Source organism: Mustela erminea, chromosome 3 (genome assembly GCF_009829155.1).
Source record: "Mustela erminea isolate mMusErm1 chromosome 3, mMusErm1.Pri, whole genome shotgun sequence".
Lineage (NCBI taxonomy): Eukaryota > Metazoa > Chordata > Mammalia > Carnivora > Mustelidae > Mustela > Mustela erminea.
In genome coordinates, this window is record NC_045616.1 from 60,533,174 (window position 1) to 60,560,428 (window position 27,255).

Sequence of the window (27,255 nt, forward strand, 5' to 3'; positions counted from 1 at the left end):
TCGTGACCTAAGCTGAAGGCAGTAGCTTCACTGACTTAGCCACCCAGGTGCCCCTACAGTTTGCTTTTGGAAAAAAATTCCAGACAAAACCCAATACAAGAATATTTCCTTCACAAAGGTTAAGAATGTTTTTTCTTTCCATGGGCTGTCCCAAAGATTTTTTTTTTCTTCTAGAGATGGTAGAGGAGACACTTTTCCATTGGTATCCTTCTCCCCTTCTTGAGATCTGTTTTTGAAATGGCCTGACTAGGGAAACCAATCAAAAGAATAAAATGGGAGAGTAAATAACAAACTAATAGGAAGGATACTAAGAAAAAGGAAGTATTTTATGGATTTGATAGCCCTATAAAAATGTGAAAACTTAGGTTAGTTTTAAAACTTACACTCTTTTAACCTGTTTACATCTCGTTTGTTTCTTCATTTATTTACAACCTGCTACATCCAAAAAGGAACACATACTGAACATAAAAAGTTTAAAAATAAATAGAAGGGACCTGTCTGGCTCAGTCAGTTAAGCATCTCCCTTGGGCTCAGGTCATGATCTCAGGGTCCTGGGATGGAGTCCCGCAAAAGGCTCCCTGCTCATTAAGGAGCCTGCTTCTCCCTCTGCCCCTCCTCCTCTGCTTGGACTCTCTCTCAAATAAACAAAGTCTTCACAAAAATTGAGTAACAAATCAAGGTGAGTAGAAAAAGGTGAAATTGTGGCGTGGCACCAAATTACAAAAAAAAAAAAACCCCACCTGGCTATACATCGAACTCTGCACCTTGCGATTCCTTATGTCCAAATTAAAAAAAAAAAAAATTTTTTTTTAAAAAGGAGACAGCTGTAAGAGTCACATTATTTGTAAGATAAATGGAAACCAGATGTTCAGGAAGAGTAAAGTATTTTCTGGCTCTTAGACCTAAGAAATTTCTCCTTTGGGGAAAGGTAAGGTGGATAAGATCCTCAAAACCAGCATTTTAGTAATATTGTGGTGGTTTTCCTGTCCGTGTTTCTTGAGACGTTCCTTTTTATTCAGGGTAGGGCCAGAATGCCAGAGTGCATTTCAGTGATTACTGGGGGCCCAAATAATGCAGTTGAAACACACAGCTCTGTCACACCCTGTTGGATCCGAGGTTAATGCTGAGACGCAAGGACTTCAGGCAGGAGACTGCATGTGCCCTGCTCCCGCCCTGGTTCTCTAGCAGACATGGCTAAGCAGTCATGGCATTCTTTCTTGGTGAACCTGAATTCATATCCTCCACATACTCAATTAACTGTTAAAGTCAGCCCGAGTGGAAGAGCTCTTTGTCATTTTGGAAATTCTAAAGGGAAAAGGCAGCCTGTATATCCTTCGACAGTTTTCAGGCAGACCTTTGCTGAAAGATCGATCAATACCTATGCTCTGGCAAGAGGAAGGATGATAGGTATTTTAATTTTTTCACTAAAATCCAAGTCACATATTTAAAAATTCACTTGGACAGAAGAAAATCATATCCTTTTATGAGAATTGAGAAGCCCCAGGATTCAGATGAGCCAACACCCGCCATTAATGGGGACTTGTAGATAGGAGGGAATATGACCATGCAGCTTTTTTCACTGTTACGACTTAGGTGTTCTGTTAAAAAGCAGTCAGATGGGGTGTCTGGGTGGCTCAGATGGTTAAACATCTGCCTTTAGGCTCAGGTCATGATCCTGGGGTCCTGGGATCGAGTCTCCCTCTGCCTCTGCCTCTCTCTCTGTCTCTCATGATTAAATAAATAAAATCTTAAAAAAAAAAAAAAGCAGTCAGAGGATTGTGGGGCTCGTTGCACAGCTCTGAATACCTTAAAGACCATTGAATTGTACATTAAGTAGGTGACTTATATGGGATGTAACTTATAGCTCAATAAAACTTAAAATAAAAAGTTGGTGATTTAGTTGTTCAGAAGTATTTTATGATTTTTCACCAAAAAAGCATAGGATGCCCTCCTTTTCAGGCTCAGCATGTAAGTGCAAATTTGTGAATCACTCTTGTGAGAAAAGCTGTGTGTGATTGCCACATGGTTGTTTGGTATCCTTCTGCCAAATATATAAATAAATAGTTCTATTCCTGGAATTTTCTTATCTATAATATCCTTTTAATATTTATAGTTGGTACTTCATTTATTTATTTATTTATTTTAGGCATCCCAATAGGTCTTACATCTTTTTTTAAAAAAAATTTTTTTTTTATTTTAAGATTCTATGTATTTGTCTGAGAGAGAAAGAGAGAATGTATAAGCTCAGGGAGGGAAGAGGGAAAGGGAGGAACAGGCTCCCCACTGAGTAGGGAGACCCAACACAGGGCTCTATCCCAGGACCCTGGGATCATGACCAGAGCCGAAGGCAGACACTTAATTGACTGAGCCACCCAGGCGCCTCCATACTTCTTTTAATCAGGTATATCCTATGCTTACATTCTCTCAATAGATAGCAGTTTACATTTACAGAGAAATAACTCTAAGTGATTTCCTCAAGCTCTTAACACCCAGGACTTACTAAAAATTCCAAATAGAACCCCAGTGTCCTAGCCTCTCTAATTATCCATATAAGGGCTAAGATCATTTTATGGATACATTTCCTCCTCTGTTATATATTAATTAGCAAATACATTTGATTTCCCTTTCTGTTATAAATATTGGGGGAAAGATTTCCATTTAAAAAGTGGTCTGGGGCACCTGAATGGCTCAGTCGGTTAAGCCTCTGACTCTTAATTTCGGCTCAGGTTGTGATCTTGAGGTCCTGAGATCATGCCCCACGTCCAGCTCCACACTCAGCTCAGAGTCTGGTTGAGGTTCTCTCTCCCTCTCTCTCTTTGCCCCTCCCCTTACGCTCAGTCTTTCTCTCTCTCTCTAAAGTAAGTAAATAAATTAAATTGAAAATAAAGTGGTCTTAAGACCAAGGTATTCATTGTGTTCCAGGCTTTGAATTTATTGAATCATGGAAAAGGAGGAAATGAATTAAAAATGAATTCCTTTTTCATGTAAACAGTGTAAGGCTTTTGATTGTAGAGAATGCTTAGAACTGTAGAAAGGACTAGGCCAATTTTATCCACCTCATTTTAAGATTCATAAGCATTATTTGTTAGGAGATGTCTCAGAGTCTAGCACAGCTTATTTCTTTTTAATAGCTCTATTAAGGTATATATAATTCACACATCATATAATTCACCCAACTAAAGTGTACAACTTACTGATTTTTAATAAATTCACAGGGTTGTGCTCTGGTCCTCACAGTCCAATTATAGAATATTATCATCACCCCAGAGAGAAACCCCTTTTCTTTTCTTTTTTTTTTTTAATTTTTTATTTCTTTTCAGCGTAACAGTATTCATTGTTTTTGCACCACACCCAGTGCTCCATGCAATCCGTGCCCTCTCCAATACCCACCACCTGGTTCCCTCAACCTCCTACCCCCCTACCCTTCAAAACCCTCAGATTGCTCTTCAGAGTCCACAGTCTCTCATGGTTCACCTTCCGTTCCAATTTCCCTCAACTCCCTTCTCCTCTCCATCTCCCCTTGTCCTCCATGCTATTTGTTATGCTCCATATATAAGTGAAACCATGTGATAATTGACTCTCTCTGCTTGACTTATTTCACTCAGCATAATCTCTTCCAGTCCCGTCAATGTTGCTACAAAAGTTGGGTATTCGTCCTTTCTGATGGAGGCACAATACCCCATAGTGTATACGGACCACATCTTCCTGATCCATTCGTCCATTGAAGGGCATCTTGGTTCTTTCCACAGTTTGGCGACCGTTGCCATTGCTGCTATAAACATTGGGGCACAGATGGCCCTTCTTTTCACTACATCTGTATCTTTGGGGTAAATACCCGATAGTGCAATTGCAGGGTCATAGGAAAGCTCTATTTTTAATTTCTTGAGGAATCTCCACACTGTTTTCCAAAGTGGCTGCACCAACTTGCATTCCCACCAACAGTGTAAGAGGGTTCCCCTTTCTCCACATCCTCTCCAACACATATTGTTTCCTGTCTTGCTAATTTTGGCCATTCTAACTGGTGTAAGGTGGTATCTCAATGTGGTTTTAATTTGAATCTCCCTGATGGCTAGTGATGATGAACATTTTTTCATGTGTCTGATAGCCATTTGTATGTCTTCTTTGGAGAAGTGTCTGTTCATATCTTCTGCCCGTTTTTTGTTTTTTTTTTTATATATGACTGTCTGTTTTGTGTGTGTTGCGTTTGAGAAGTTCTTTATAGATCCTGGATATCAACCTTTTGTCTGTGCTGTCATTTGCAAATATCTTCTCCCATTCCGTGGGTTGCCTCTTTGTTTTGTTGACTGTTTTCTTTGCTGTGCAGAAGCTTTTGATCTTGATAAAGTCCCAAAAGTTCATTTTCGCTTTTGTTTCCTTTGCCTTTGGAGACATATCTTGAAAGAAGTGGCTGTGGCTGATATCCAAGAGGTTACTGCCTATGTTCTCCTCTAGGATTCTGATGGATTCCTGTCTCACGTTGAGGTCTTTTATCCATTTCAAGTTTATCTTTGTGTACGGTGCAAGAGAATGGTCGAGTTTCATTCTTCTACATATATCTGTCCAGTTTTCCCAGCACCATTTATTGAAGAGACTGTCTTTTTTCCACTGTATATTTTTTCCTGTTTTGTTGAAGATTATTTGACCATAGAGTTGAGGGTCCATATCTGGGCTCTCTACTCTGTTCCACTGGTCTATGTGTCTTTTTTTATGCCAATACCATGCTGTCTTGGTGATCACAGCTTTGTAGTAAAGCTTGAAATCTGGTAACATGATACCCCCAGTTTTATTTTTGTTTTTCAACATTTCCTTAGCGATTTGGGGTCTCTTCTGATTCCATACAAATTTTAGGATTATTTGCTCCAGCTCTTTGAAAAATACCGGTGGAATTTTTATTGGAATGGCATTAAAGTATAGATTGCTCTAGGCAGTATAGACATTTTAACAATGTTTATTCTTCCAATCCAAGAGCATGGAATGGTCTTCCATCTTTTTGTGTCTTCTTTAATTTCTTTCATGAGTGTTCTGCAGTTCTTCAAGTACAGATCCTTTGCCTCTTTGGTTAGGTTTATTCCCAGGTATCTTACGGTTCTTGGTGCTATAGTAAATGGAATCGATTCTTTAATTTCCCTTTCTGTATTTTCATTGTTAGTGTATAAGAAAACCACTGATTTCTGTACATTGACTTTGTATCCTGCCACGTTGCTGAATTGTTATATGGGTTCTAGTAGTTTGGGGGTGGAATCTTTTGGGATTTCCATATAAAGAATCATGTCATCTGTGAAGAGAGAGAGTTTGACTTCTTCATTGCCAATTTGGATACCTTTTATTTCTCTTTGTTGTCTGATTGCTGTAGCTAGGACTTCTAATACTATGTGGAACAAGAGTGGTGAGAGTGGGCTTCCTTGTCGTGTTCCTGATCTCAACGGGAAGGCTGCAAGCTTTTTCCCATTGAGGATGATATTTGCTGTGGGTCTTTCATAGATAGATTTGATGAAGTTCAGGAATGTTCCCTTTATCCCTATACTTTGAAGCGTTTTAATCAGGAACGGATGCTGGATTTTGTCAAATGCTTTTTCTGCATCAATTGAGAGGACCAAGTGGTTCTTCTCTCTTCTCTTATTAATTTGTTCTATCACATTGATTGATTTGTGAATGGAGAAACCCCTTTTCTACCAGCAGTCACTCCCCATTTTCCTCCAACCCCACCAGCCCTAGGCAACCACTAACATAATTTTTGTCTCTATAGATTTGCCTCTTTGGGACAATTCATAGAAATGGAATCATACAATATGCAGCACAGCTTATCTTAATATTTTAGGAAAATATGGGACATTTGCAGAAACAGCTTTAGTTGAGAACACCCATTTCCTTTCATGTTTATATGCAAATTGTGGGATAGGCAGTCCATGCCATTTACATTGGCGGCGAAAATGAGATCATGGTTGGTAGAAAAATATACTTCAGTTTGATCTTTTCGTTCTGTTAAATTGTCTAGGGCTCCTGTTTGGGAAGGTTTGTGTTTTTCCACCAGTGGGTGTCAGCATCTGACTAAAGATGATTCCTCCCAGCACTGCTTCTCTAAATAACCTTGAAGCCAGTCTCCCAAGGTCAATATCAACATTATTTGAATGCTGTGTTCATTTATGTGATTACCTCAGAGTAAAAACTTGTAAGAAAACACATTAACCATATGCTGTTTTTGCCATTAGATATCTTTAAAAGATTAAGATTTTATCACCTTTACTGAATTTAAACTCTGATTTTTTAAAACGGATTTACTTGGAATCAGCCACTTTGAGAGTTACATGACAGAGCCTTGTGTTCTAAAGACTTGACTGAGGAGGAATGGACTTGAATTTTTTTACAATAACATTTTAATGCCTCCTGCTAGCAAATATAGAGATGTTAAGAAGTGGTGCTCTGATTAGCCTTGTCATTTGATTAGCCTTGTCATGGCTAATCAATTGCACTAGGCAATTAAATGCTGAAACATTAGTTTGTTTAACAAGTTTTATGCCATGCTGACTACTTTCATCTCCCATTCTTGTTGTAGGTTATCTCCTAGGTAGTGAAGATTACTATTCCCATGAGCGCTGTACATTAATTGATGCTCTAAATGTCACACGATGTGCTCTTGATTTTCGAGATGGTGAAGAAGTCGCAACAGGATATAAAAATATGTATTCAACAAACATATTTACCGAAAGAGCTACAGCCCTCATAGCTAACCACCCACCAGAGAAGGTAAGTCTTGCATCTTTATTGATATCAAAATTGTGTTAAGATAGCATCTCTTCAGGTGAGTGTAGGAAAAAGGTGCTTGTTGGGAGAAAAAAAATCTAATTAATTCTAGGGGAGTTGTTTTCAAATTCTGCCTGGGGAGCATGATAAAAATAGAAATTCCTGGAACCCCTCTTTAAAGGTCTGATTCCTTAGGTCTAGGGGAAATCCATACATCAGGATTTTATTTTATTTATTAATTAATTTATTTTTATTTTTATTTATTTTTAACGTGGGGCTTGAATTCATGACCCTGAGATCAAGACCTGAGCTGAGATCAAGAGTCAGAGGCCTAACTGACTGAGCCACTTGGGTGCTCCCACACATCAGCCTTTTAATGAAACTCATTAAGGGTGACTCTGACACCAAGGGTCCCCAGATGATGCTTTGAGGAATACTGGGTCTATAGTATTTTGGTAGATACATAGTTTTATAATTTTGGTGTATTAGGTTCATGTGCTATAAGCAATTAGTATGTTGACTTTTTAAAATGATAGGCTTGTGTAGACGATGAGGCTGTATTATGGCAAACTTTCTGTTAAGAGATAGACAAACTTTGGGTTCAGGGCAAGTCCTCTTTGTATTTGGCCTCCCAAGGTTATTTAGGCTATTCTAGATATTTTGCATTCTTATGTTAATTTTAGAATCACCTGGTCAGTTTCTACCAAGAAAGTTCCTGCATGGATTTGGATTTCATCCATTTCATTTTGGGTTTGCATCTGTAGAACAACATGGGGAGAATAAATGTCTTAACAATATTAAGTCTTTCACTCCATGAACGTGGAATACCCATGAGCCATGTACTAAAATCTTATGACTTAGTCTAAAGGTAGAAATGGAAAAGAGTGTGAATTGCCCTAAACGTTTTTGTAGCTGTTGCTGTTGTTGACTGAGAGTTACCTTCATAAACTAAATTCTCTGAATATACGTTTGAAATTGGGTCACAGATTCATCGTGTCAGATACTGGGTCCACAGTGTGGCTTCATTAAGACTTGCATTAGCACACTGATGAAATTAGTCCTTCAGTAAGACCCTGATGTAGCAAATAACAGAATGTGCCATACTACCTGGTGCTTGCAGTTTTCTGCACTTTGCTTCTTTGACAATTACTGAATGGCCTCAAGGCAGATCACAAGGCAGATCAGATGTGGTACCTGGCAGGTGACTCCCTTTTTTGACATAGTTTCTTCCTGGCTTTGCCTTTGCCTGTTATAACTCAGTATTGGAGGTCTTCCCTTATATCTGTCCTCAGCCTACCTTGGGTTTTTTATCACTCTCAATGCTGACATCTTGGAGTAGCCACGCTTCCTGCAGAACTTGGAAGACCAGAACACTCTCTTACATATGTGGACATAAGCAGGTTTTAAACAGGGGAATCTGGGTGGCTCAGTTGGTTCAATGTCTGCCTTAACCGGGTCCTGGGATTGAGCCCTGCATTGGGCACCCTCTCAGTGGGGAGTCTGCTTCTGTCTCTCCCTCTGCCTCTCCCCCTACTTGTGTGCATGCTCTCTCTCTCTCTCAAATAATTAAATAAAGTCTTTTTTAAAAATGTCAATCTGAACCACTTTTCATCTGACTTTTTTTTTAAAGATTTTTATTTATTTATTTGAAAGAGAGACAATGAGAGAGAGCATGAGAGGCGGGAAGGTCAGAGGGAGAAGCAGACTCCCCATGGAGCTGGGAGCCTGATGCAGGACTCGATCCTGGGACTCCGGGACCGTGACCTGAGCCGAAGGCGGTTGCTTAACCAACTGAGCCACCCAGGCGCCCCCTGAACCACTTTTCAGAGAGCTGGAAAGATAACTGTGCTAGGTAATTGGCTTAGGTTCTCAGTTTTCTTCTGTATACTAGGTGTTTTATTTATTTATTTTTTTAAAGATTTTATTTATTTATTTAACAGAGAGAGAGAGAGAGCGCGCGAGATCACAAGTAGGCAGAGCAGCAAGCAGAGATAGAGGGGGAAGCAGGCTCCCTGCTGAGCAGAGAGCCCGATGCGGGGCTTGATCCCAGGATCCCGGGACCATGACCTGAGCCAAAGGCAGAGGCTTAACCCACTGAGCCACCCAGGCACCCCGCTAGGTGTTTTATAGATAGTGCTGAAAGCCCAAAGAACAAGATGAGGTCTTAAGGGGATTGTGGTTCTTGTTCTGTCATTTGAGTTAGGCACTCTATTACAGATAAGCAAACAAGAGATTTGTTCAAGGTCACAAAGCTACTGAGAGTCCAAACCAGAATTTAAACCCATGCTGTTTGACTACCGAGCTCAGTGCACTCAACAGGCATCCCAGGTTCACAGCTCATATCCGAGACTGGACGTTATTAGCTCCAGTGTATGATTCAGCTTGATGGTTCCAATCCTGACAGTATATCAGGCTCATCTGAAAAGTTTGTAATAAAGACCAATAACAAATATTGTGATTTATTCATGCTGGTGGGAGGGTGTCATTGGTATTTAATTACCTCTCTGCCCCCATCTCCCTCCCAGTGGTGATTCTGATTGTGCCAGCACTATTGACCCCCCTCAAACATAGGGGACAAGCTCAAGCCAGCTGCCTTTTCCAGGCTTACAGTAAAACACCACCTTAATCATGCAACAGCTATAATATGCCTACAGTAAAAATGAGTTCCCATTAAGCAACAATGGAGTATTTTCTCACAGTGCCTGTAACATTAATCGGATAAGAGGAAGCAGCTGGATGAAATAGTTCTTTGTGGGTGGGCTGCCTTATCTGGTGCGCTGCGGAAAGCACGGGAACTGGGGGAAATGAGTCCCAAAGAGCCCGCAAGCCATCCAAACTCGAGTTAGTAATAGAGTGCTGCTCGCAGGTAGCATTATGGGAATTGCCAGATGAGAGGATGGAGACTTTCCAACAGTGTCTGAAATATTCTGAAGCAGTGTCCAGCATTCTCCGCGTCCTCAAGGTAGAGCTTCAAGTGTAGGCATAAATGGATGAAATAATCAGTACTGAGGAACAGCCCCAGAATGTTCGTTTAAGACAGGAAATGCAGACATTTACATTTTCAGTTCTCAGTAAAATGATGCATCCCATAGTTTCAGGAGCTGGGCTTTTCCTCATTTTATCCCAATGTTGAATCTAATTCTGTGCTAATTTCTTAGGTGCTCTATAGAGACTATAGCATAGGTAACCCATCCTAAGATGGAAATCATTATAGAAATACACACGAAGTGTCCACAAGCCATCTTAAAAATGTGCCTATTTTAAAGAGCACTTGAGGGGAAAAGAGCATATGGAGGTATTTGTAGCAGAAACACAATTGGTGCTGGATTCAGGGAGATACTGCTAATAGCCATGGCACATGTGTTGGGAGGGAATGTCTTTTTTTTCTCCAGGAAAATTCCCTTAGTACTAACACAACAGTGTAAAAGCAACATGTCCATAACATATTCTTCAGTTAAAAATAGTCCCCCTAACACTCTGCAGAATAAAAACAAAGGTTTTTCTCACAAACCGAATCTACTAGAAGCTTCTTAAAGCGAATGTGAATTTCCTGACACGAGTTGGAAAGAAATGTCTTAATTTGAAAGCCAACAATAGAGCAATGGTTTAAAAAATGCATCCTATATTTTTAAATTTTACACTTTAAATTAGGAAAATATACTAAAGAAAGTAAGGCTTTCTTCCTCATTGGGATCTGTTTCTTAGCATGGGGAGGATATTTAGAGTAGGTATCTTAGGAGACCTATGGCATAATAAAAAAAGGAAAAGAACCCCCTTAGGATCTTACTTATACGCTAACAACTTGAGGCGATAATGTCATAGTTTGTGTAATACTTAAGCATTTGGTCATGAGTCTCCTCTAGGACTCTGTTTTGTATTTCTAAGGATCCTGAAGGGGTTATAGTTAGGGTTGCTGGAAAGGCGGTAGCTGTAACTGGCTTGGTCACAACAGGGACCTTGACCCAAGAAAGACCAAGAGAAAGATCAGGGTCCCGCATAGACCTGGAGGTCTGTGGAGGTCAAAATCAGCTCCAGTATTACCATGTTTTGAATCATAATGTCTGTCAGGTCAGAATGTGCCCACTGGTCTCCAAAGGCTGAGGCATGCCTGGGTTGGAACTCAAGTCAGTAGATAGCATAGTAATACCGAGTCTGTCCTCAGGATGGCAGCTGCTTGCTTTAGGTCAACAGTGAGCTGAATCCACGTAGGCAGGTATGGGGAAATCAGCTATGTCTGTTCACTGTGTGGCAAGGATCTTACCTCAGCTGGGGCAGGCCAGTTGGTTGTGTTGCCTTGGGCCTCACCTTATTAACAGGGCTGCACTGCACATCATTCTGCCACCTCCTGGTGAGCCAGAGACGAACTGATGTGTGTCTGTCCACCCACACACTGCATGGTCCTCGATGACTGCTGGTGACATGGGGGGAAAAGATCGCTTGTTTTGTTCGAGGAACACCTTAACCCTAACTTATAAGTTTCTAGGTTGGCAGCAGTGTGAGGCCCTTTCAGGGCCAGAGATGGTCACAGTCCGCATCCCTCAGAGGTGCTTTTCACTCCCTCTTCTCAGCTATATTCCTTCTGTTTGAACCTAAACAAGCCTGACCCTTGGAAAAATGGGGGAGTTGCTGCAGTTTTATAAACTATGACCCCTCAAGAGTAAGGGGTCTCTAAAGGAAACTAATAACAGGTAATGTTCTGCTGTATTTAACAAAGTGAGTAGAATGATTTCCATATTGACTACTTGGAGTTTTTTGTTTGTTTATTTGTTTGTTTTTATTTGAGAGAGAGAGACACAGCGAAAGAGGGAAAATAAGCAGGGGAAGTGGGAGAGGGAGAAGCAGGCCTCCCACAGAGCTGGGAGCACAATGTGGGGCTCGATCCCAGGATGCTGGGATCAGGGCCCGAGCTGAAGACAGATGCTTAACGACTGAGCCACCCAGGCACCCCTGGGTTTTTGTTTTTGTTTTTGTTTTTAAGATTTTATTTGTTTATTTGACAGAGAGAGAGAGAGAACATAAGCAGTGGGAGCAGCAGAGGGAGAGACAGAAGTAGGCTTTCTGCTGAGCAGGGAGCCCTATGTGGGACTCCATCCCAGGAGCCTGGGATCATGACCTGAGCCCAACTGACGGAGCCACCCAAGAGCCCCTATACTGAATATTTGTAAGAGTCTCTAATGATGGTCTGAGAATCATGCCCCCCCCCCCCGCCCCCGCCCTGTGGTCGTAAGCACTCCTCCCTGGCCATCACCTCTAGAGATCACTTACTGGCTGGGAATACCCTGCCCCCTTTCCCCTTTCTCTCCTTCACTGTGTGCTTTGCCACGTTGCCACGAATGACCCGGAGGAGCGCATCTTCTCCTTCCTCCGCCCCCGCCCAGAGAAGCTCCGCCTGGGTCACGGGCTCTGGGCTTTACAGGGGGCCAGGCTGCTGACCTAAGTTAAGTGAAGGCCCTCAGGAGAACAGGGGGGAGGCTCTAGGAATTGGACAGCACTTGAGAGTGAGGCCTCCGTTTCATGCTCCAGCCGTTCGTTACCCGATGGAGTATGGGCAAGGAGTTGTCGGAGTTCTGATTCTTTTTTTTTTTTTTTAAGATTTTATTTATTTGTCAGAGAGAGAGCAAGCGAGAGCGAGCACAGGCAGACAGAGTGGAAGGCAGAGTCAGAGGGAGAAACAGGCTCCCCGCGGAGCAAGGAGCCCGATGTGGGACTCGATCCCAGGACGCTGGGATCATGACCCGAGCCGAAGGCAGCTGCTTAACCAACTGAGCCACCCAGGCGTCCCCGGAGTTCTGATTCTTAAAGAATATTATTTTTTTAGACCACGGAGTTTTATGTGGTATTTCCTGATTTTAAAAACAATATGTGGGCTCCAAACTGTGGTAGCCTTCCAATATATAATCCTGTCCCCATCCAGACCGTTCGCTGGTGGTAGGGCTTGGTTTTTCACCTAGTGCTGAGGTCCCCGACGGCTGCTCCCGCAGCAGACCCTCACCTGCACCGCGGGCCCACCGATGCCCCTGCGCACCCATCGCCCCTCCAGGCGTCTCAGCCCAGCTTCCTTCCTCACCACCGCCCCTCCGGCAGGGCATGTGCTGGGGTTCCCTGGACTGTGGTCTGGGGGAGCTGAGAAGTGCTGCTTTACGTGTGCCTGGAGTAGAGAGGGTGTGTGTTGGGGGGGTGGGGGCGCTGGCAGAGCTAAAGCTGTGTCAAAGATTGCAGTATTGACCTCTGGAGTTGCGACCTGGAATGTTCTCCTGTGGACGGGTTAGAAAAATGAAGCCTAGGTTCTAGTTATCAGAGTTACCATTCCTTCACCTAACCTCCTTCGAGAAATAGGTTTTAAGGTGATGACTTTGATATGTAACAGCTGTTTTTAACACTTGGATTTTGGGGAAAAGGTGTTGCCAAGTTCTAAAGATCTAAAGGTCTGAACTAAAAATAATCTTTTGGGTATCTTTTTGAGCTCTCTATATGTATATTCCTTACTCTATCTAGCAAGGTGTATAATACAGAATTTTTTTTTTTTTTAATCTCAACAGTAATGAAGAATGAAATATGAGCCACCCCCCCACCCCAGTCTGGTTTCTGACTTTTCCCCATTCATTTATGAGATTTAAATGCCTCAAATACTTTAACAGAATTGTATTATTATTCTTGGGTTGAACCCTTGTTGTCTCTTTGAGGGTTTTCAACCCATTAAGGAATTCTGTAGGAGCTCAATGAAGAAGAGTGTTTTCAGACAGGCTCGTTAAAAAAGGAGAGGCTGACCTGGAATACCACTAATATTAAATGTTATAAATTGGTGTAAAAGGTAAAATAGAATCAGCGTATCACACTTCTGAGTTTCCAGGAATTAAATTGGGATTATGTTTGGTCCTCAGTCAAAGACTAGCAAGGTATGGTGTTCACTTGTTCTCTCATATGAAAAATCCTGAACTCTCTCCGAAAGCGTGGAAACTTTTAAAAAAATATTTAAATTCATTTATTTGACAAAGAGAGATCACAAGTAGGCATAGAGGCAGGCAGAGAGAGGGGGAGGCAGCCTCCCCACTGAGCAGAGAGCCCAATGTGGGGCTCGATTCCAGGACCCTGAGATCATGACTCGAGCCAAAGGCAGAAGCTCAAACCACTGAGCCACCCAGATGCCCCCCTGCACCTTTTTTTTTTTTTTTTTTTGGCAAAAGCAATAAACTAAAGCATCTCTTGGTGCATATCTGCACCATAATGGTGGAGTTTCCCATAAGAAATTGCTCTGCAATTAATATGAACATGGACAAATCCTATAACCTTTCTAAGTCCCAGTTAACTTATCTGGAAATGGATGTAACAGGCTGGATTTGAGTATTATATGAGACAGAATATGTAAATCAGTATCATAGTACCTAGCACATAAATAACATTTAATATATAGTTGTTATTATTGTTATTATTATTATTTGTTTGGATCAGAACCTTCTAGGCCATTTTAGAACTCAAGTATTTATTTTTAATTTTTTGTCTTGTGTCTTTCGTTACATTTTTAGTATCTCTATTGATGCTAATAGTTCCCATGCCATAAAATTCACCCAATTAAAGTATATAATTCAGTAGTAAATTCATAGGGGTGTACAAACATCACCACAATCTAAATTTAAAATATTTTCATCACCCCAAAAGAGACCTCATGTCTGTTAGCAATTACCCACCCCTCCTCTTACCCCCCCCCACAGCTTGCTACAGCTGTAGGCAACTGTTGAGTATCTTTTCATGAGCTTATTGGTCATTTGTGTATCTTCTTTGAAAAAATGTCTATTCCAGTTCTTTCCCCATCTCATAATTAGATTAATTGTCTTTTTTTACTGAGTTGTAAGAGTTCTTTTATATTCTAGATACAAGTCCCTTGTCAGATAAATGATTTACAAATATTTTCACGGCATTCTGTGGTTTGTGTTGATATTACTTTTATTAACTGATAAATCTGGATTTCTGTCTCTGTTTAAGGCTCTCATACCCTCTTACTGATTTGCACAAACTCTCTTTCCAGCCTCTATTTCTCTACCTCGCTCTTCAGTCTGTCCACGAGCCCCTGCAGGTCCCTGAGGAATACCTGAAACCATACAAATTTATCCAGGATAAGAATAGACATCACTACGCAGGAATGGTGTCTCTTATGGATGAAGCAGTGGGAAATGTCACGGCAGCCTTAAAAAGCCACGGGCTCTGGAACAACACGGTGTTCATCTTCTCCACAGGTAAGTCTGTCAATAGGAAAATCATCTCTTGGCAAAGCCCAGGACGTGGTATTCGATAAACGGAATGAAGACAAATTGTTGCGTTTAGCAGTTCCTTATTAAAATAAATGTTAACTTTGCGAGCGGAGACATGATAATAATGGGTAGAAAAATGTGTCTAAGGTAAAGAATTATGGGCCTTCCCCCTCTTCCTTCAGATATCAAAATATTCTGGCAGAACGCTTGAAAACAAGTTCTCACTACCCGCGTTAGTATGAGCAGACGTCATTCCGACACAGATGAGCCGGGCAGTGAATTCCTAGAGTGGCTTGTTCTCTGCTGTCTCTGTAGCCCAGGCGTCCTCTGTGACTAGGACTTGTGCTGACTAGAGTGGTTCCGTATCAGTGTAGAGACAGATTGTGACATTAAGAAGACAGATGAGAAATGGAACCATTTAAATCGAGGCTCGAGTGGCCAAGTATAGATTTTTTTTGTACTAAGGTTGTTTTCTGACAGTAAAACTCATACACGTTGATTAGAGAAAAAGCAGAAAAGAAGAAGGAGGAAAGAAAGTGTTTTCACTTTCTTTCATAATTTTCATTCTGGCAGTGCCCTTGTGATTCCTCCTCTGTTAGACTCATGGTTTTTTTCTGTCTTGTTAGGCACAGTTTGCTAAAATGTCCCTGTGATGTGCGAATGGGTGTAGATCTTGGTTTACTCATGCTAAGCACTCCGAGAACACTTTGTATCTGAAACTAAAGGTGACTTTTTTAATGGAAACTGTTCTTGTATTATTTATTTCAGAATTGTTTGGCCTTCCATCCTATCTTTCTTCTAGTCTCTCTTTATAGAACTTCTGTTATTTGGTTAGTGGATTATCCTCTAATTTCCTTAGTTTTTTCCAAACTCTCCTGTTTATTTTTTTCTACTATTTGGGAAGCTTCCTTATCATTATTTGGTAACCTTTTCTATTAAATTCATTTTATTTGTTTTTTTTTAATTTTTAAAAAGATTTTTATTTATTTATTTGACAGACAGACAAGTAGACAGAGAGACTGGCAGAGAGAGGAGGAAGCAGGTTCCCCGCAGAGCAGAGAGCCTGATGTGGGGCTCGATCCCAGGACCCTGGGATCATGACCTGAGCCAAAGGCAGAGGCTCTAACCCACTGAGCCACCCAGGCGCCCCTATTAAATTCATTTTAACTGTTATATTTTTTCATTATCAAGAACTCTTACTTTCTGATAATTCCTTTTTTATAAAGTTCTGTTTTATTTTCTATGTAACAATTTCATTCTTCAAAGCCTGTGGTCTTAGCTATTAATGGTGTGTTGGTGTGAGTATGTGGGTAGATATGTGTATACACACGTGTATACTGGTATGTGTGTATATATGTGAGCCCACACAGGTATTTTTACGTTTGCTCATACTCCCAGCATTGCCTCTCTTCCTTCTAAGGCCATTTGAATCTTCTTTGGCCTGTCTTTTATGAAAAAGGCAAATCCCTGGTGATCCTTGACGAAAACCTAAAAATGTGATTGGAAACTCCAAGGGTGAGGATAGGACTTGTCTTCTGGTGAATTTTATTGTAAAGTGACAACGTGAGGCCTGTGTGATGACATGTTGAGGAATTAATCTGGGTATTCTACTCATAGTTTGTGTTTTTTGTGGTGTGTGTGTTTAGGGGAACATTTTCTCCACACCAGACATTTTCATTAGGCTGAAGTGGGTAGATTTTTCATTTGCTTCAATCTGATAGGTTTTTTGTTTTTTTTTAAGGGTAGTTCTGTTTTGGGGGATACCTGGATGGCTCAGTGGGTTAAGTGTCCACTTGATCACATTGGCCTTCCTGTTCCATGGGGAGTCTGCTTCTCCCTTTTCCTCTGTGACCCCACCCCCAGCTTGTGCTCTCTGTTGCTCTCTCTCTCAAATAAATAAATAAAATCTTTAAAAAAAAAAGAGTTGTTTTGTTTTGCTTTTAATCAGGCGTTGTTATTGGATCTAGCATTTATTGAGTGCCTACTCTGTGTAGGTCAGTGTTTAAAGTGCTTGACATGACCTAGGTCAGTTCATTCTCACAATTATACCTGGGGACTACTATTATCCCACCATGCAGATGTGAGAACTGAAGCACGGAGAGGCTAAGTAACCTGCCCAAGGCCACAGAGCCAGGCAGAGCCAGGCAGCAACCTTTCTGGCTCCACGGCTGTCTGCTGAGATGATGCCGATGATGATCTGGATATTCTTATTGGATCTCACGATATAGCAGAGCTTTCCCCATGGTTTGCTGCCATATTGATCTGTTGAGGAGCCTGGGCATGGCAGGAAAGGCATTCACTCTGAGGGGGTTGCTTCCCTGGGATACAACACTCCCAAGTTTCTGAGCATGCCCTGCTGTGAAACTGAGCTGAATGGAAGATACCATGTGTCTCCCTCCAACCTCCCCCAAACTTCCCCTCTCCCAGAGAAATGGAGACATCTTATACTTGACTCCTTAAAAGAGCTCTCATATTCTGAGAGTCTTCTCACTTTACTTTATTTTGAGCAGCATGGTAAAGCACTTTAATCAGGTCTGGAATCGAATGCTTATAGAGGTCACTAGAAAGAATCAATAAGAAAGGAGGCCAAGACATTTAATACTGATTTAGTAATCATTCCCGGGAAATGACCTCACAGTTGCAAGAACTGAAAGTTGTAAGTTTATAAAGCAAGCCTTTGTTGTAGAGATCACAGTTATGCAATTTAAGGATAAATGATATCCTGAAATGAAAATGTATCCTACGTAGACTGCAAAGTGCTCAGACAGAAGTAGGGATGGTACCTCTGGAAAACTGTTAAATATCTCCAAGTGGTTCCTGGGACAATGGTTACTGCTGTCGAGGAGGCTTGGGAAGAGGGGCCATAACATGTTTTCATGCTATGTGAGAGTTAGAAAGAAGCAGTATTTTACAATCTTTTCTTACATGATTTCAAATGCATTGTATAACCGTACATAAACATAAACATCCATAATATATTATTTATTCAGGTTGTCAAAAATAATTTTTGAAGCTTTGCATTAAGGTAAGGGAATTACCTTATAATAAGGCTGCTGTGTATTCTAACCCTATGATATATTAATAGGTACCTTAATCTGGGACCATCTTTCCTTTGTCTCGCTAAATCCGATTTGATCATGTGTATGTCCATTTTTTATACTGCTGAATTCACTTTGCTAGGGCTTTATTTAGGACTTTGTCGATTCAGAAGGGAAAGCGGGGTTGGAGACTTCTCTCCTCCCTGTCGGGTCTGTTGTCTCGGTTATGCTAACTTCATTTTAAAATGACTGGGATGATTTTTTTCCTTCTTTTTTATGCTCTGGAACAGCTCACAGATTGTTTGAAAGAGCTCTCTGGTTGAGCTAGTCCCTGGAACGTTTTTTGGAAGATTTTTCTTCTTTAATTAATCCCTAGCTTAAAGTTTTTGCTGAGTTACAGCTAGGTGTAAGTCTTTTAAAATATTTAAGAATTAATTTTTGCCTCATCTGTATGAGCCCTTTGATCTGCAGACTGAGATTATTTTTTACTTTGGAAGTTTTCCTTGTACATATTTTAGCTTATTGCTTTAGTTCTGCTCAATTTATTTCTCAAAAACAGCTTTAATTAATAGGTTGAATCGCTGATTCAGCTTCTCGCGCATTATTTTCAGTTCTCTCCCCTTTTTCTCAATCGTCTGGATCTTCTTTGCATTATCTGTTAGACATTTTTGCAATTTGGCTTCTGTTCTTTAGGATCTCCAATGTCAGTTATTATCAACTGTAGTTTTAGTTTCTTGCAATCCTTCCTTTGCCTCAGTCCAGTTCCCTTTTCTTCTATACTTGTTATGGTAATAATAATAATGATAACAACAAGAACAACAACAACTACTGCTTGTTTACTGCATACCCAGGCACTGTTCTAGAGCCTTCCCTACACTTCCCATTATTGGTCATGTTGTTAGCGTTAAAGCTCAAAGCAACCTTGAGTTTAATCTTGTGAAATAGGTTTCACCTTGGTTTAAGTTTCACAAGGTTTAACCTTATGAAATAGTTTCTTTATCCCCATTTTATAAGTGAAGAAACCAGAACTTAAAGAGGTTACATGATTTGCCCAAGGCTACTGTTATGGTCTGAATGTGTCCATCCCCAATTCACATGTGGGGGTCAGAAGGTGGGTCTTTGGGAGGTGATTAGGTTATGAAGTAACCTAATGGGTAGGTGTATTGTGCTTTTATAAAAGTCACCCCAGAGCAATCCCTAGCATCTTCCTCCATGTGAGGACACAGCAAGAGGGCCCTCACCAGAAGGTGACCTCCTGGGTGCTTAATCTTGGTCTTCCCAGCTTCCAGAACTGAGAAATAAATTCCTGTTGTTTATAAGCCTCCTGGTTGGTGGTTTTTGTTAGAGAAGCTGAATGTACTAACAAATGGAAGAGCTAGAATTTAAGTGTAGATCTACTTAAGGTCAATATCTATTAGCCATAATCAGCTGGGCTTTTGCATCTCATCTTTTCCCTTTTAGCTCATTCCATGGTCCCTTACCTCTACTTTGGGCTTTCTGCATTCCTAGTCATAGAACTATGCTTCTCCTGAATCTTTCTGAATAGACCTCTGCTAGAATCTTCATTTTCATTCTAAATCATTATCAGCTATCTATTCTTCCTCTGAGTATAGACAGTGATGGATCTGTCCACACAGAGTACGTGGCCATCTCTTGGCCTCTGATTACAGTTCTCTGGTTAATTCCTTCTCAGACCTGTTGTTTATGGTCAGGGTGATGTGCACAGCTTCCACCGGTCCCAGTGGCCTTGGGCATTGAGCATTCTACACTGCAGTGAATCTGATTGATGTACTTGACATTTTCTTCCATTTTGACCACTTGGTTCTTAGAAATGCTAGAAGAACCCCAGTGTCCACAGCTACCAGACTCTTCTGATCTCCATACCTTCAGGGCTTCACTCCAGGGGCATTTCCCAGGACACAGTGTGCCCCAGTGTCAGATCCTTTTCTTCTCCTACTCATTGTTTTCTGGGAGATGTGATCTCTTACTGCATCTAGAAAGGGGAGGAGGCAATAACTCTCTGGTCACGTCAAAACTTAGCACTGTCCCCTCCGAGGCTGCCGTCCTGCCTCTTTTTAGGTGGGCAGGGTGGCCCTGTGTCATGAGGCAAATGGAGTTGCCAGCCCTTGTTTCTTCAGCCCAGCTTCTTTGGCCTAACTGCTTATAGAAATTTCTCCAAGAGTCTCTTGGGTATTACAGATTGTCCTTCAGCCTTGGTTTTTCACATTATGACGAGTTTTCATCTCTTTCTAACTCATCACAGCATACTTTCCATTGTCTTCTATGTCTGTTTTATTTTAGTAGGATATCGCTCGAGAGCAGCAGTGTTCATGGCTGGTAGGAAGATACCATTTTAACTGCAGCTCCTGTCACCAAGCTGATCTTTACAGTTGCTAGATTCCAGGAATCTTCACTGAAGTCTGACCTTGAGTAAAATGAGCTAAACTCAGAGTCCGCTCTGGAGCAACTAGATCATGAATTAAAACTAGGAAAACGGATTCTAAAACCTTGAAGAGAAAACTGTAATTGATTTCAGCATCTTTATGTAGCCATTACATATTTATATCAACTCTTATCAGAATAACCAGTTTCCCTCACATGTGGAGAAGAGTTTGGCCAGAAGGAGAAACTTTATTGCAGTTCTTCCTCTGGAGACTTTTTCCTGTGTTCTTTGACAGTTTCATTGCCTGAAGTGGAATTTAGTAATGTGCTATAATAATGTGACTAAAACCCAAGAAAACGGGGCCTGGATCTGGCTGATTTTAGAGCAGTGATTCATTTCTTCCACTTTTCTCAATTGACTTCGCTTAGCACCTCCCTATTTTGTAGGCATGAAGATACTGGGTACATCTAAACATGTTGGATCCATTAGTACAAGAAACCCTGAAATAACCCTGAATAAACTAGTTTCATTTTGTGAACGGTAGAGGCAAAAGCATGTGTGTTTTAGAATTAGATGTCTGGGAAGGCTGACTTTTTTCTTTTATTAAATCTCTTTTTATCTCCTTATCTCCTTTTATAATCTGAGGACGATCCCTGAGGCTTCTCTCTCTTCATTATCTGAAAATTCGAGGTGGTTCTTCTGAGTTTGCCACCTCAGGACCACCTGCAGATGTGGGGAGTTTGTTAAAAATGCAGTCTCTGAGGACAGGGCTGCATGACATTGTGACTGTACTAAAATGTGGCTGAAGTGGATGCTCTATTTTTTTTTTCTTTTCCAAACATCTTTAATGTTTCATATGACTTAGCATATTTATTTCATTTTATTTTTATAAGCCCCATTCATTTTTAATCTTCTGCTATATAGTCTTGCTTATATCCATTTTACTTATTAAATTTTTTTAAAAGCTTTTTATTTGTTTATTTGACACAGAGAGAGAGATCACAAGTAGGCAGAGAGGCAGGCAGAGGGAGAGGGGAAGCAGGCTTCCCGCTGAGCAGAGAGCCGGATGCGGGGCTCCATCCCAGGACCCTGGGATCATGACCTGAGCCGAAGGCAGAAACTTAACCCACTGAGCCACCCAGGCGCCCCTTATTTAATGTTTTTATTTAAATTCCAGTTAGTTGGGGCACCTGGGTGGCTCAGTAGGTTAAAGCCTCTGCCTTCGGCTCAGGTCATGATCCCTGGGTCTTGGGTTCGAGCCCTGCATTGGGCTCTCTGCTCCACGGAGAGCCTGCTACCTCCTCTCTCTCCCTGCCTGCCACTCTTGCCTACTTGTGACCTCTGTCAAATACATAAATAAAATCTTTTAAAAAAATAAATAAATTCCAGTTAGTTAACATACAGTGTAGTGTTAGTTTTGGGTGTACAGTGTAGTGAGTCAGCAATTCCGTTCGTCACCTGTGCCCTCGTTCATCCCCATCACCTATTTCACCACCTCCCCCCACATGTAACCATCAGTTGGTTCTCTGTCATTAAGAGTCTCTTTCTTGGTTGTCCCTCTTTCTCTCTTTCTCTTTTTTTTTCTCTTTGCTCATTTGTTTTGTTTGTTAAGTCCCACATGAGTGAAATCATGTGGTATTTGTCTTTCCCTGACTGACTCATTTCTCTTAGCATTATGCTCTCCAGCTCTGTCATTGCAACTGGTGAGATTTCATTCTTTTATATGGTTGAGTAATATTTCATTGTGTGTATATGTGTGTGTGTGTATGTATGTATGTATATATGTATATATACATATAATTCCATGTCTTCTTTATGTATTCATCAATCAATGGGACACTTGGGCTGTTTCCATAATTTGGCTATTGATAATAATATTGCTATGAACATCAAGGTGCATGTATCTCTTTGAATTAATATTTTCATATTCTTTGGGTAAATACCTAGTAGTGCAGTTGCTGGATCATAGGGTAGTTCTGTTTTTAACTTTTGGAGAAACCCCCATACTGTTGTCTAGAGTGGCTATAATAGTTTGCATTCTCACCAACAGTGCCAGAGGGTTCTCTGTCTACATCCTCACCAACATATGTTACTTCTTGCAAAATGGTTGATTCTCACCATTTTGACAGGTGTGAGGTGATAGCTCATTGTAATTTTGTCTTGTATTTCCCTGAGAAGTGATGTTGAGCATTTTTTCACGTGTCTTTGGCCATCTGTGTGTCTTCTTTGGAGAAATGGCTGTTCATGTCTCCTGCCCATTTTTTAAAAATTTATTTGAGACAGAGAGAAAAAGAGAGAGAGAGAGCATGAATGGGGGCAGGGGAGCAGCAGAGGGAGAGGGAGAAGCAGACTCCCCGATGAGCAGGGAGCCCATCATGGGGCTCGATCCCGTGACCCTGGGATCATGACCCTAGATGAAGTCATCCACTTAACCAACTGAGCCACCCAGGTGCCCCTGTCTTCTGCCTATTTTTTAATTGTATTATTCATTTTCGGGGTGTTGTGTTTTGTAAGTTCTTTACATATTTTGAATACTAACCCTTTATCAGATATGCTATTTGCAAATATCTGATATTTTCTCCCATGCGGTAGGTAGTCTTTTTGTTTTTTGATTGTTTCCTTTGCTTTGCAGAAGCTTTTTATTTTGATGAAGTCCCAATAGTTTACTTTTGCTTTTGTTTCCCTTGCCTCAGGAGCTGTGTCTAGAAAGAAATTACTATGGTGATTTGATCAAGCTCAAAGTTATTGCCTGTGTTCTAGAATTTTTATGTTTCAGGTCTCACATTTAGGTCTTTAATCCATTTTGAATTTATTTTTGTGTATGGTATAGGAAAGTGATCCAGTTTCATTCTTTTGCATGTTGCTCTCGTTTTCCCAGGACCATTTGTTGAAGAGATCATCTTTTACCAGTTGGATAGTCTTTCCTGCTTTGTCAAAGATTGATTAACCATATAGTGGTAGTTTCATTTCTGGGTTTTCTATCCTGTTCAATCCTGTTGGTATATGTGTCTGTCTTTGTTCCAGGATCATACTGTTTTGTTCACTGTAGCTTTGTAATGTAACTTGAAATCTGGAGTTGGGATGCCTCCAGCTGTTTTTTATTTATGAACTGTACACTTTAAAATGGCTAATTTTATGTTATGTGAATTTCACCTCCATTTTTAAAAATGCAACTTCTCAGACTTTATAGACTTGCCAAATCGGAAATCCTGAGGTCTGGGTCTAGGAATCCTTATTTAAAAAAAATAATCTAGGTGATTCTTCTGTATACAAAAATTTGAGAACCTTAGATCTCAGGTAACTTATTCAAACCTCAAGAATTCACCTAACAAGGAATGTATATATGTTTATTGTATACATCATAATTATTTAAATAGTTTATATATATAATATACATATATGCAGAAGTCCAATACATACTTATGTATACATATACATCTATAAGTGGTGCTTGAATAATTAAGGGCACTCGGGCAGCTGAAAATCCACACAGAACTTTTGACTCCCCAAAAACGTAACTGCTAATAATCTGTTGTTGACCAGAAGCCCTACCAATAACATAAACAGTTTATTAACACATATTTTGTATGTTATTTGTATTGTATACTATATTCTTGAATAAAGTAAGGTAGAGAAAAGCAAATATTATTAAGAAAATCATAAGGAAGACAAAGTACATTTACAGTACTGTACTATATTTATTGGAGAAAAAAATCTGCATATAAGTGGACCCAGAAGTTCAAAACTGTGTTGTTTAAGGATCAACTATATGTATGTGTTTTGTGTGTGTATATAAATTTATAATACATATATATAAAATGTATAAATTATATAAAATAATTATATAAAATATATACCAGAAACCATCTAGATTTGAAGTTTAACCTCTTCTGAGTGTTTTCACTTCAGGTAAATGTACCCATTTCTAGGAAAAGACTTGAAAAAAATCTAATAAGAAAAATAAGAATAAGAATAAAAATAAAAATAAGAAAAGAAAAATGGGGGCGCCTGGGTTGCTCAGTGGGGTAAAAGCCTCTCTTCGGCTCAGGTCATGATCCCAGGGTCCTCGGATCAAGCCCCACATTGGGCTCTCTGCTCGGCAGGGAGTCTGCTTCCTCCTCTCTCTGCCTGCCTCTCTGCCTACTTGTGATCTCTGTCTGTCAAATAAATAAATAAAATCTTAAAAAAAAAAAAAAGAACAAGAGAAATTTAAATTATTCTGCTCTTTACACCCTTATTACATATAATTACAACCTTGGCAAATCAATGCCACTTTTTTTTAACATGTGCTTATTAGTGTTGTTAACAAATATCACTTGTCCCATTATAAGCATAGCATTCTGCTATTTGTATACAACGATGACCCTCCGAGTCCTTCTCCGGTAGGATATGATCAGCGTTGAAGCCCCAGCTTTCCTGCCAGTTGGTCATGTAGACGGTAGCCTCAGTTTCATGACCTGTTGAATGCAGGTTGGCTGATCATTCATTTATTTACTCAGTCTCTCCCTGTAGATTGAAAGACAAACAGGACATAGTTCCAGCCCTCAGCAAACTCACAGCTAGTGAGGCAGACAAGTAGATGTATAATTGTGATGCTGTGGAAGCATGTTGGGGTGGGACCCTGGGTATTGTGTGCATGTAGTAGGAACACCTGCCAGAGCCCAGGGGCCTGGGGGCTTTCTTGGGAATGAGTTGGCCAGATAAACAGTGTACAGTTGGGAAAAGGACTGAACAGCATTCTCCGCTGTGGGAAGGGAACAGGAACAGGGGCAGAGGGGAGAGAGCAGTGCCATCGGAGGCTCAGCGGGGCTGGAGCCCAGAGTGCAGGCAGGGGGATGGCCAGGTGGGAGGCTGGAGAGCGTGGCGGGAGAGCCTGCGTGCAGCCCGGAAGCCATCTCCAAGGTACAGTGAAAGCTGTAGGGAGGCATTGACAGGTTTTCAGCAGGATCAGATTTTCATTTTAGGGTCAGTGTGGAGCATAGTTGGAGGCAGACAGACCTTTTAGGAGGCTGCCACAGTGAAGGCGGTAGGAGGCTAAGGAGGGGCTGAGTGAAGGCAGGGGGGAAATTGATGGTGGTGAAAGGGCATATTGAAGAAATATGCAGGAGAGCTTGGACCGGTTATCTTTGAGTTCTTGTTACTAGGAGAGTTCATTGCTCTGTCATTCTGCATTCAAATACCTTTTGTCAGGGCTGGTGATGGCCTTGGATGGAGGCATCCTTTCCGCGGCAGCGGGATGCCTGTGTGGAGAGGCGCAAGAGTGGCCCATTTCTAGGAACAGACTCATGTGGCCCGGGAACCCGTGTGGGCCACAGAGCACAAATCCACAGTCCTCCTGAGACCGGGCGCAGTTCTGTGATAGTATTTAGCAATGTGCAGATATGGTTTGGTTGTCACAGTGACTTGAGGGTGAGGTTATTTGAAGGATGGGCACCTGCAGTGCTCAGGAGAATTTCCCTGACACAGATGTACGTCACCGTTGAAGAACATGACCAGATCCCACTCAGCAGCACGTTTTTACGTGAACAGAGCGACTTCTGACAGAACCTAAGCTTTGGATGTTATTATCTGAGCCTTGACAAAATACATCAAAATACATCATTTACACAAAAATACATCATTTAGTTTCTTAAACAGCAATAGAGAATCTTAACTAATTCTCCTAAATCTCTTATCTTTCCTCCCTCATATATCAAATCCTCTTAGGAACAGGTACTAGCAAATGGAGAACTCCTTCACCACTGAAATGTCCTCATGCAGTTGGCGGGCTTATAAATGTGTAGAAATTCTGTCCCAGGGGCACCTGGGTTGCTTAGTGGGTTAAGCCTCCGCTTCAGCTCAGGTCATGATCTCAGGGTCCTGGGATTGAGCCCCGCATCAGGCTCTCTGCTCAGCAGAAGGCCTGCTTCCCGCCCCCCACCCTGCCAGTTTGTGATCTCTCTCTCTGTCAAATAAATGAAATCTTAAAAAAGAAAGAAAGAAAGAAAGAAATTAATTCTGTCCCAGGAGCAAAGAAGGCTGACTGCTGGTAATCCAGTCTCCAGTTCTTCAAACACTTAAATGCATTTCTGACAAAGCTAAAGAAAACCTGTTAAGGGAATCAGTCATACAGTATGTCCACACTTTCTCTTTGCAATTGTCCCTTTATTGAACACAGCTACCATAGAAGGAGATAAGAACACATGGTTTAAAACTATGAGACTAGAATGATGTTTCCCCCAGCCAGAAGTCATGAATCCATTTTACCTCTTTAGACTTCATATGTTAAGGTCCATGCTGAAAGACTGTTGGATCACCTTAAAATATTATTATTAATAGTAGTAATCATACCGATTTATTCATTAGTATACTAAGAGAAAATGATAACTAAGACATTTTAAAGGCTCCCAGAACAATCTTGTGTTTGTAGTCTCTGTGACAAACCATTGAATGCATAAGTTCAGAGTCTAAGGCGAAGATGCTTCTCATTCCCTAAGTTTATCAGATAGATCTCCAAAATTTTATTATATTGCTTACGATTGGCCATGATATAATATTGCATCATTGATACCTTGAAATTTTTATCATGAGAAACATGAAATAATCTCATTTTCATACTTCTAGGAGTTTATGGGTAACGGAAGACACATAATGCACTGAGCATAATTATTGACAAAATTGCAAGAAGCTTTCCAATTGATTTTGGTTTACTTCTGCTTCTTGTTTTTCATTACATTTTAGAGGCCACATTTAAGATGGATCCATTTCTTCTGTTGTTTACTCTCCATACTCACTGGAGGCAAAACTCCCTGGGAAGAGGAGAGGGGAGTTAGGAGGACAGCCTGCTGTGGAGGAGAAAGCTGGGCGA

General features: G+C 40.9%; 1 protein-coding gene across 2 annotated transcripts in view; it reads left to right on the top strand.

Moving 5' to 3' along the window:
* Positions 1-27,255, top strand: part of ARSB (arylsulfatase B) — a 167,840-nt gene that overhangs the window by 17,928 nt on the left and 122,657 nt on the right. For both annotated transcript variants that reach the window (XM_032335889.1, XM_032335888.1), the window contains exons 3-4: positions 6,554-6,744; positions 14,765-14,972. In XM_032335889.1, the coding sequence (XP_032191780.1) occupies positions 6,554-6,744; positions 14,765-14,972 (399 nt within the window). The remainder of the gene's footprint in view (positions 1-6,553; positions 6,745-14,764; positions 14,973-27,255) is intronic.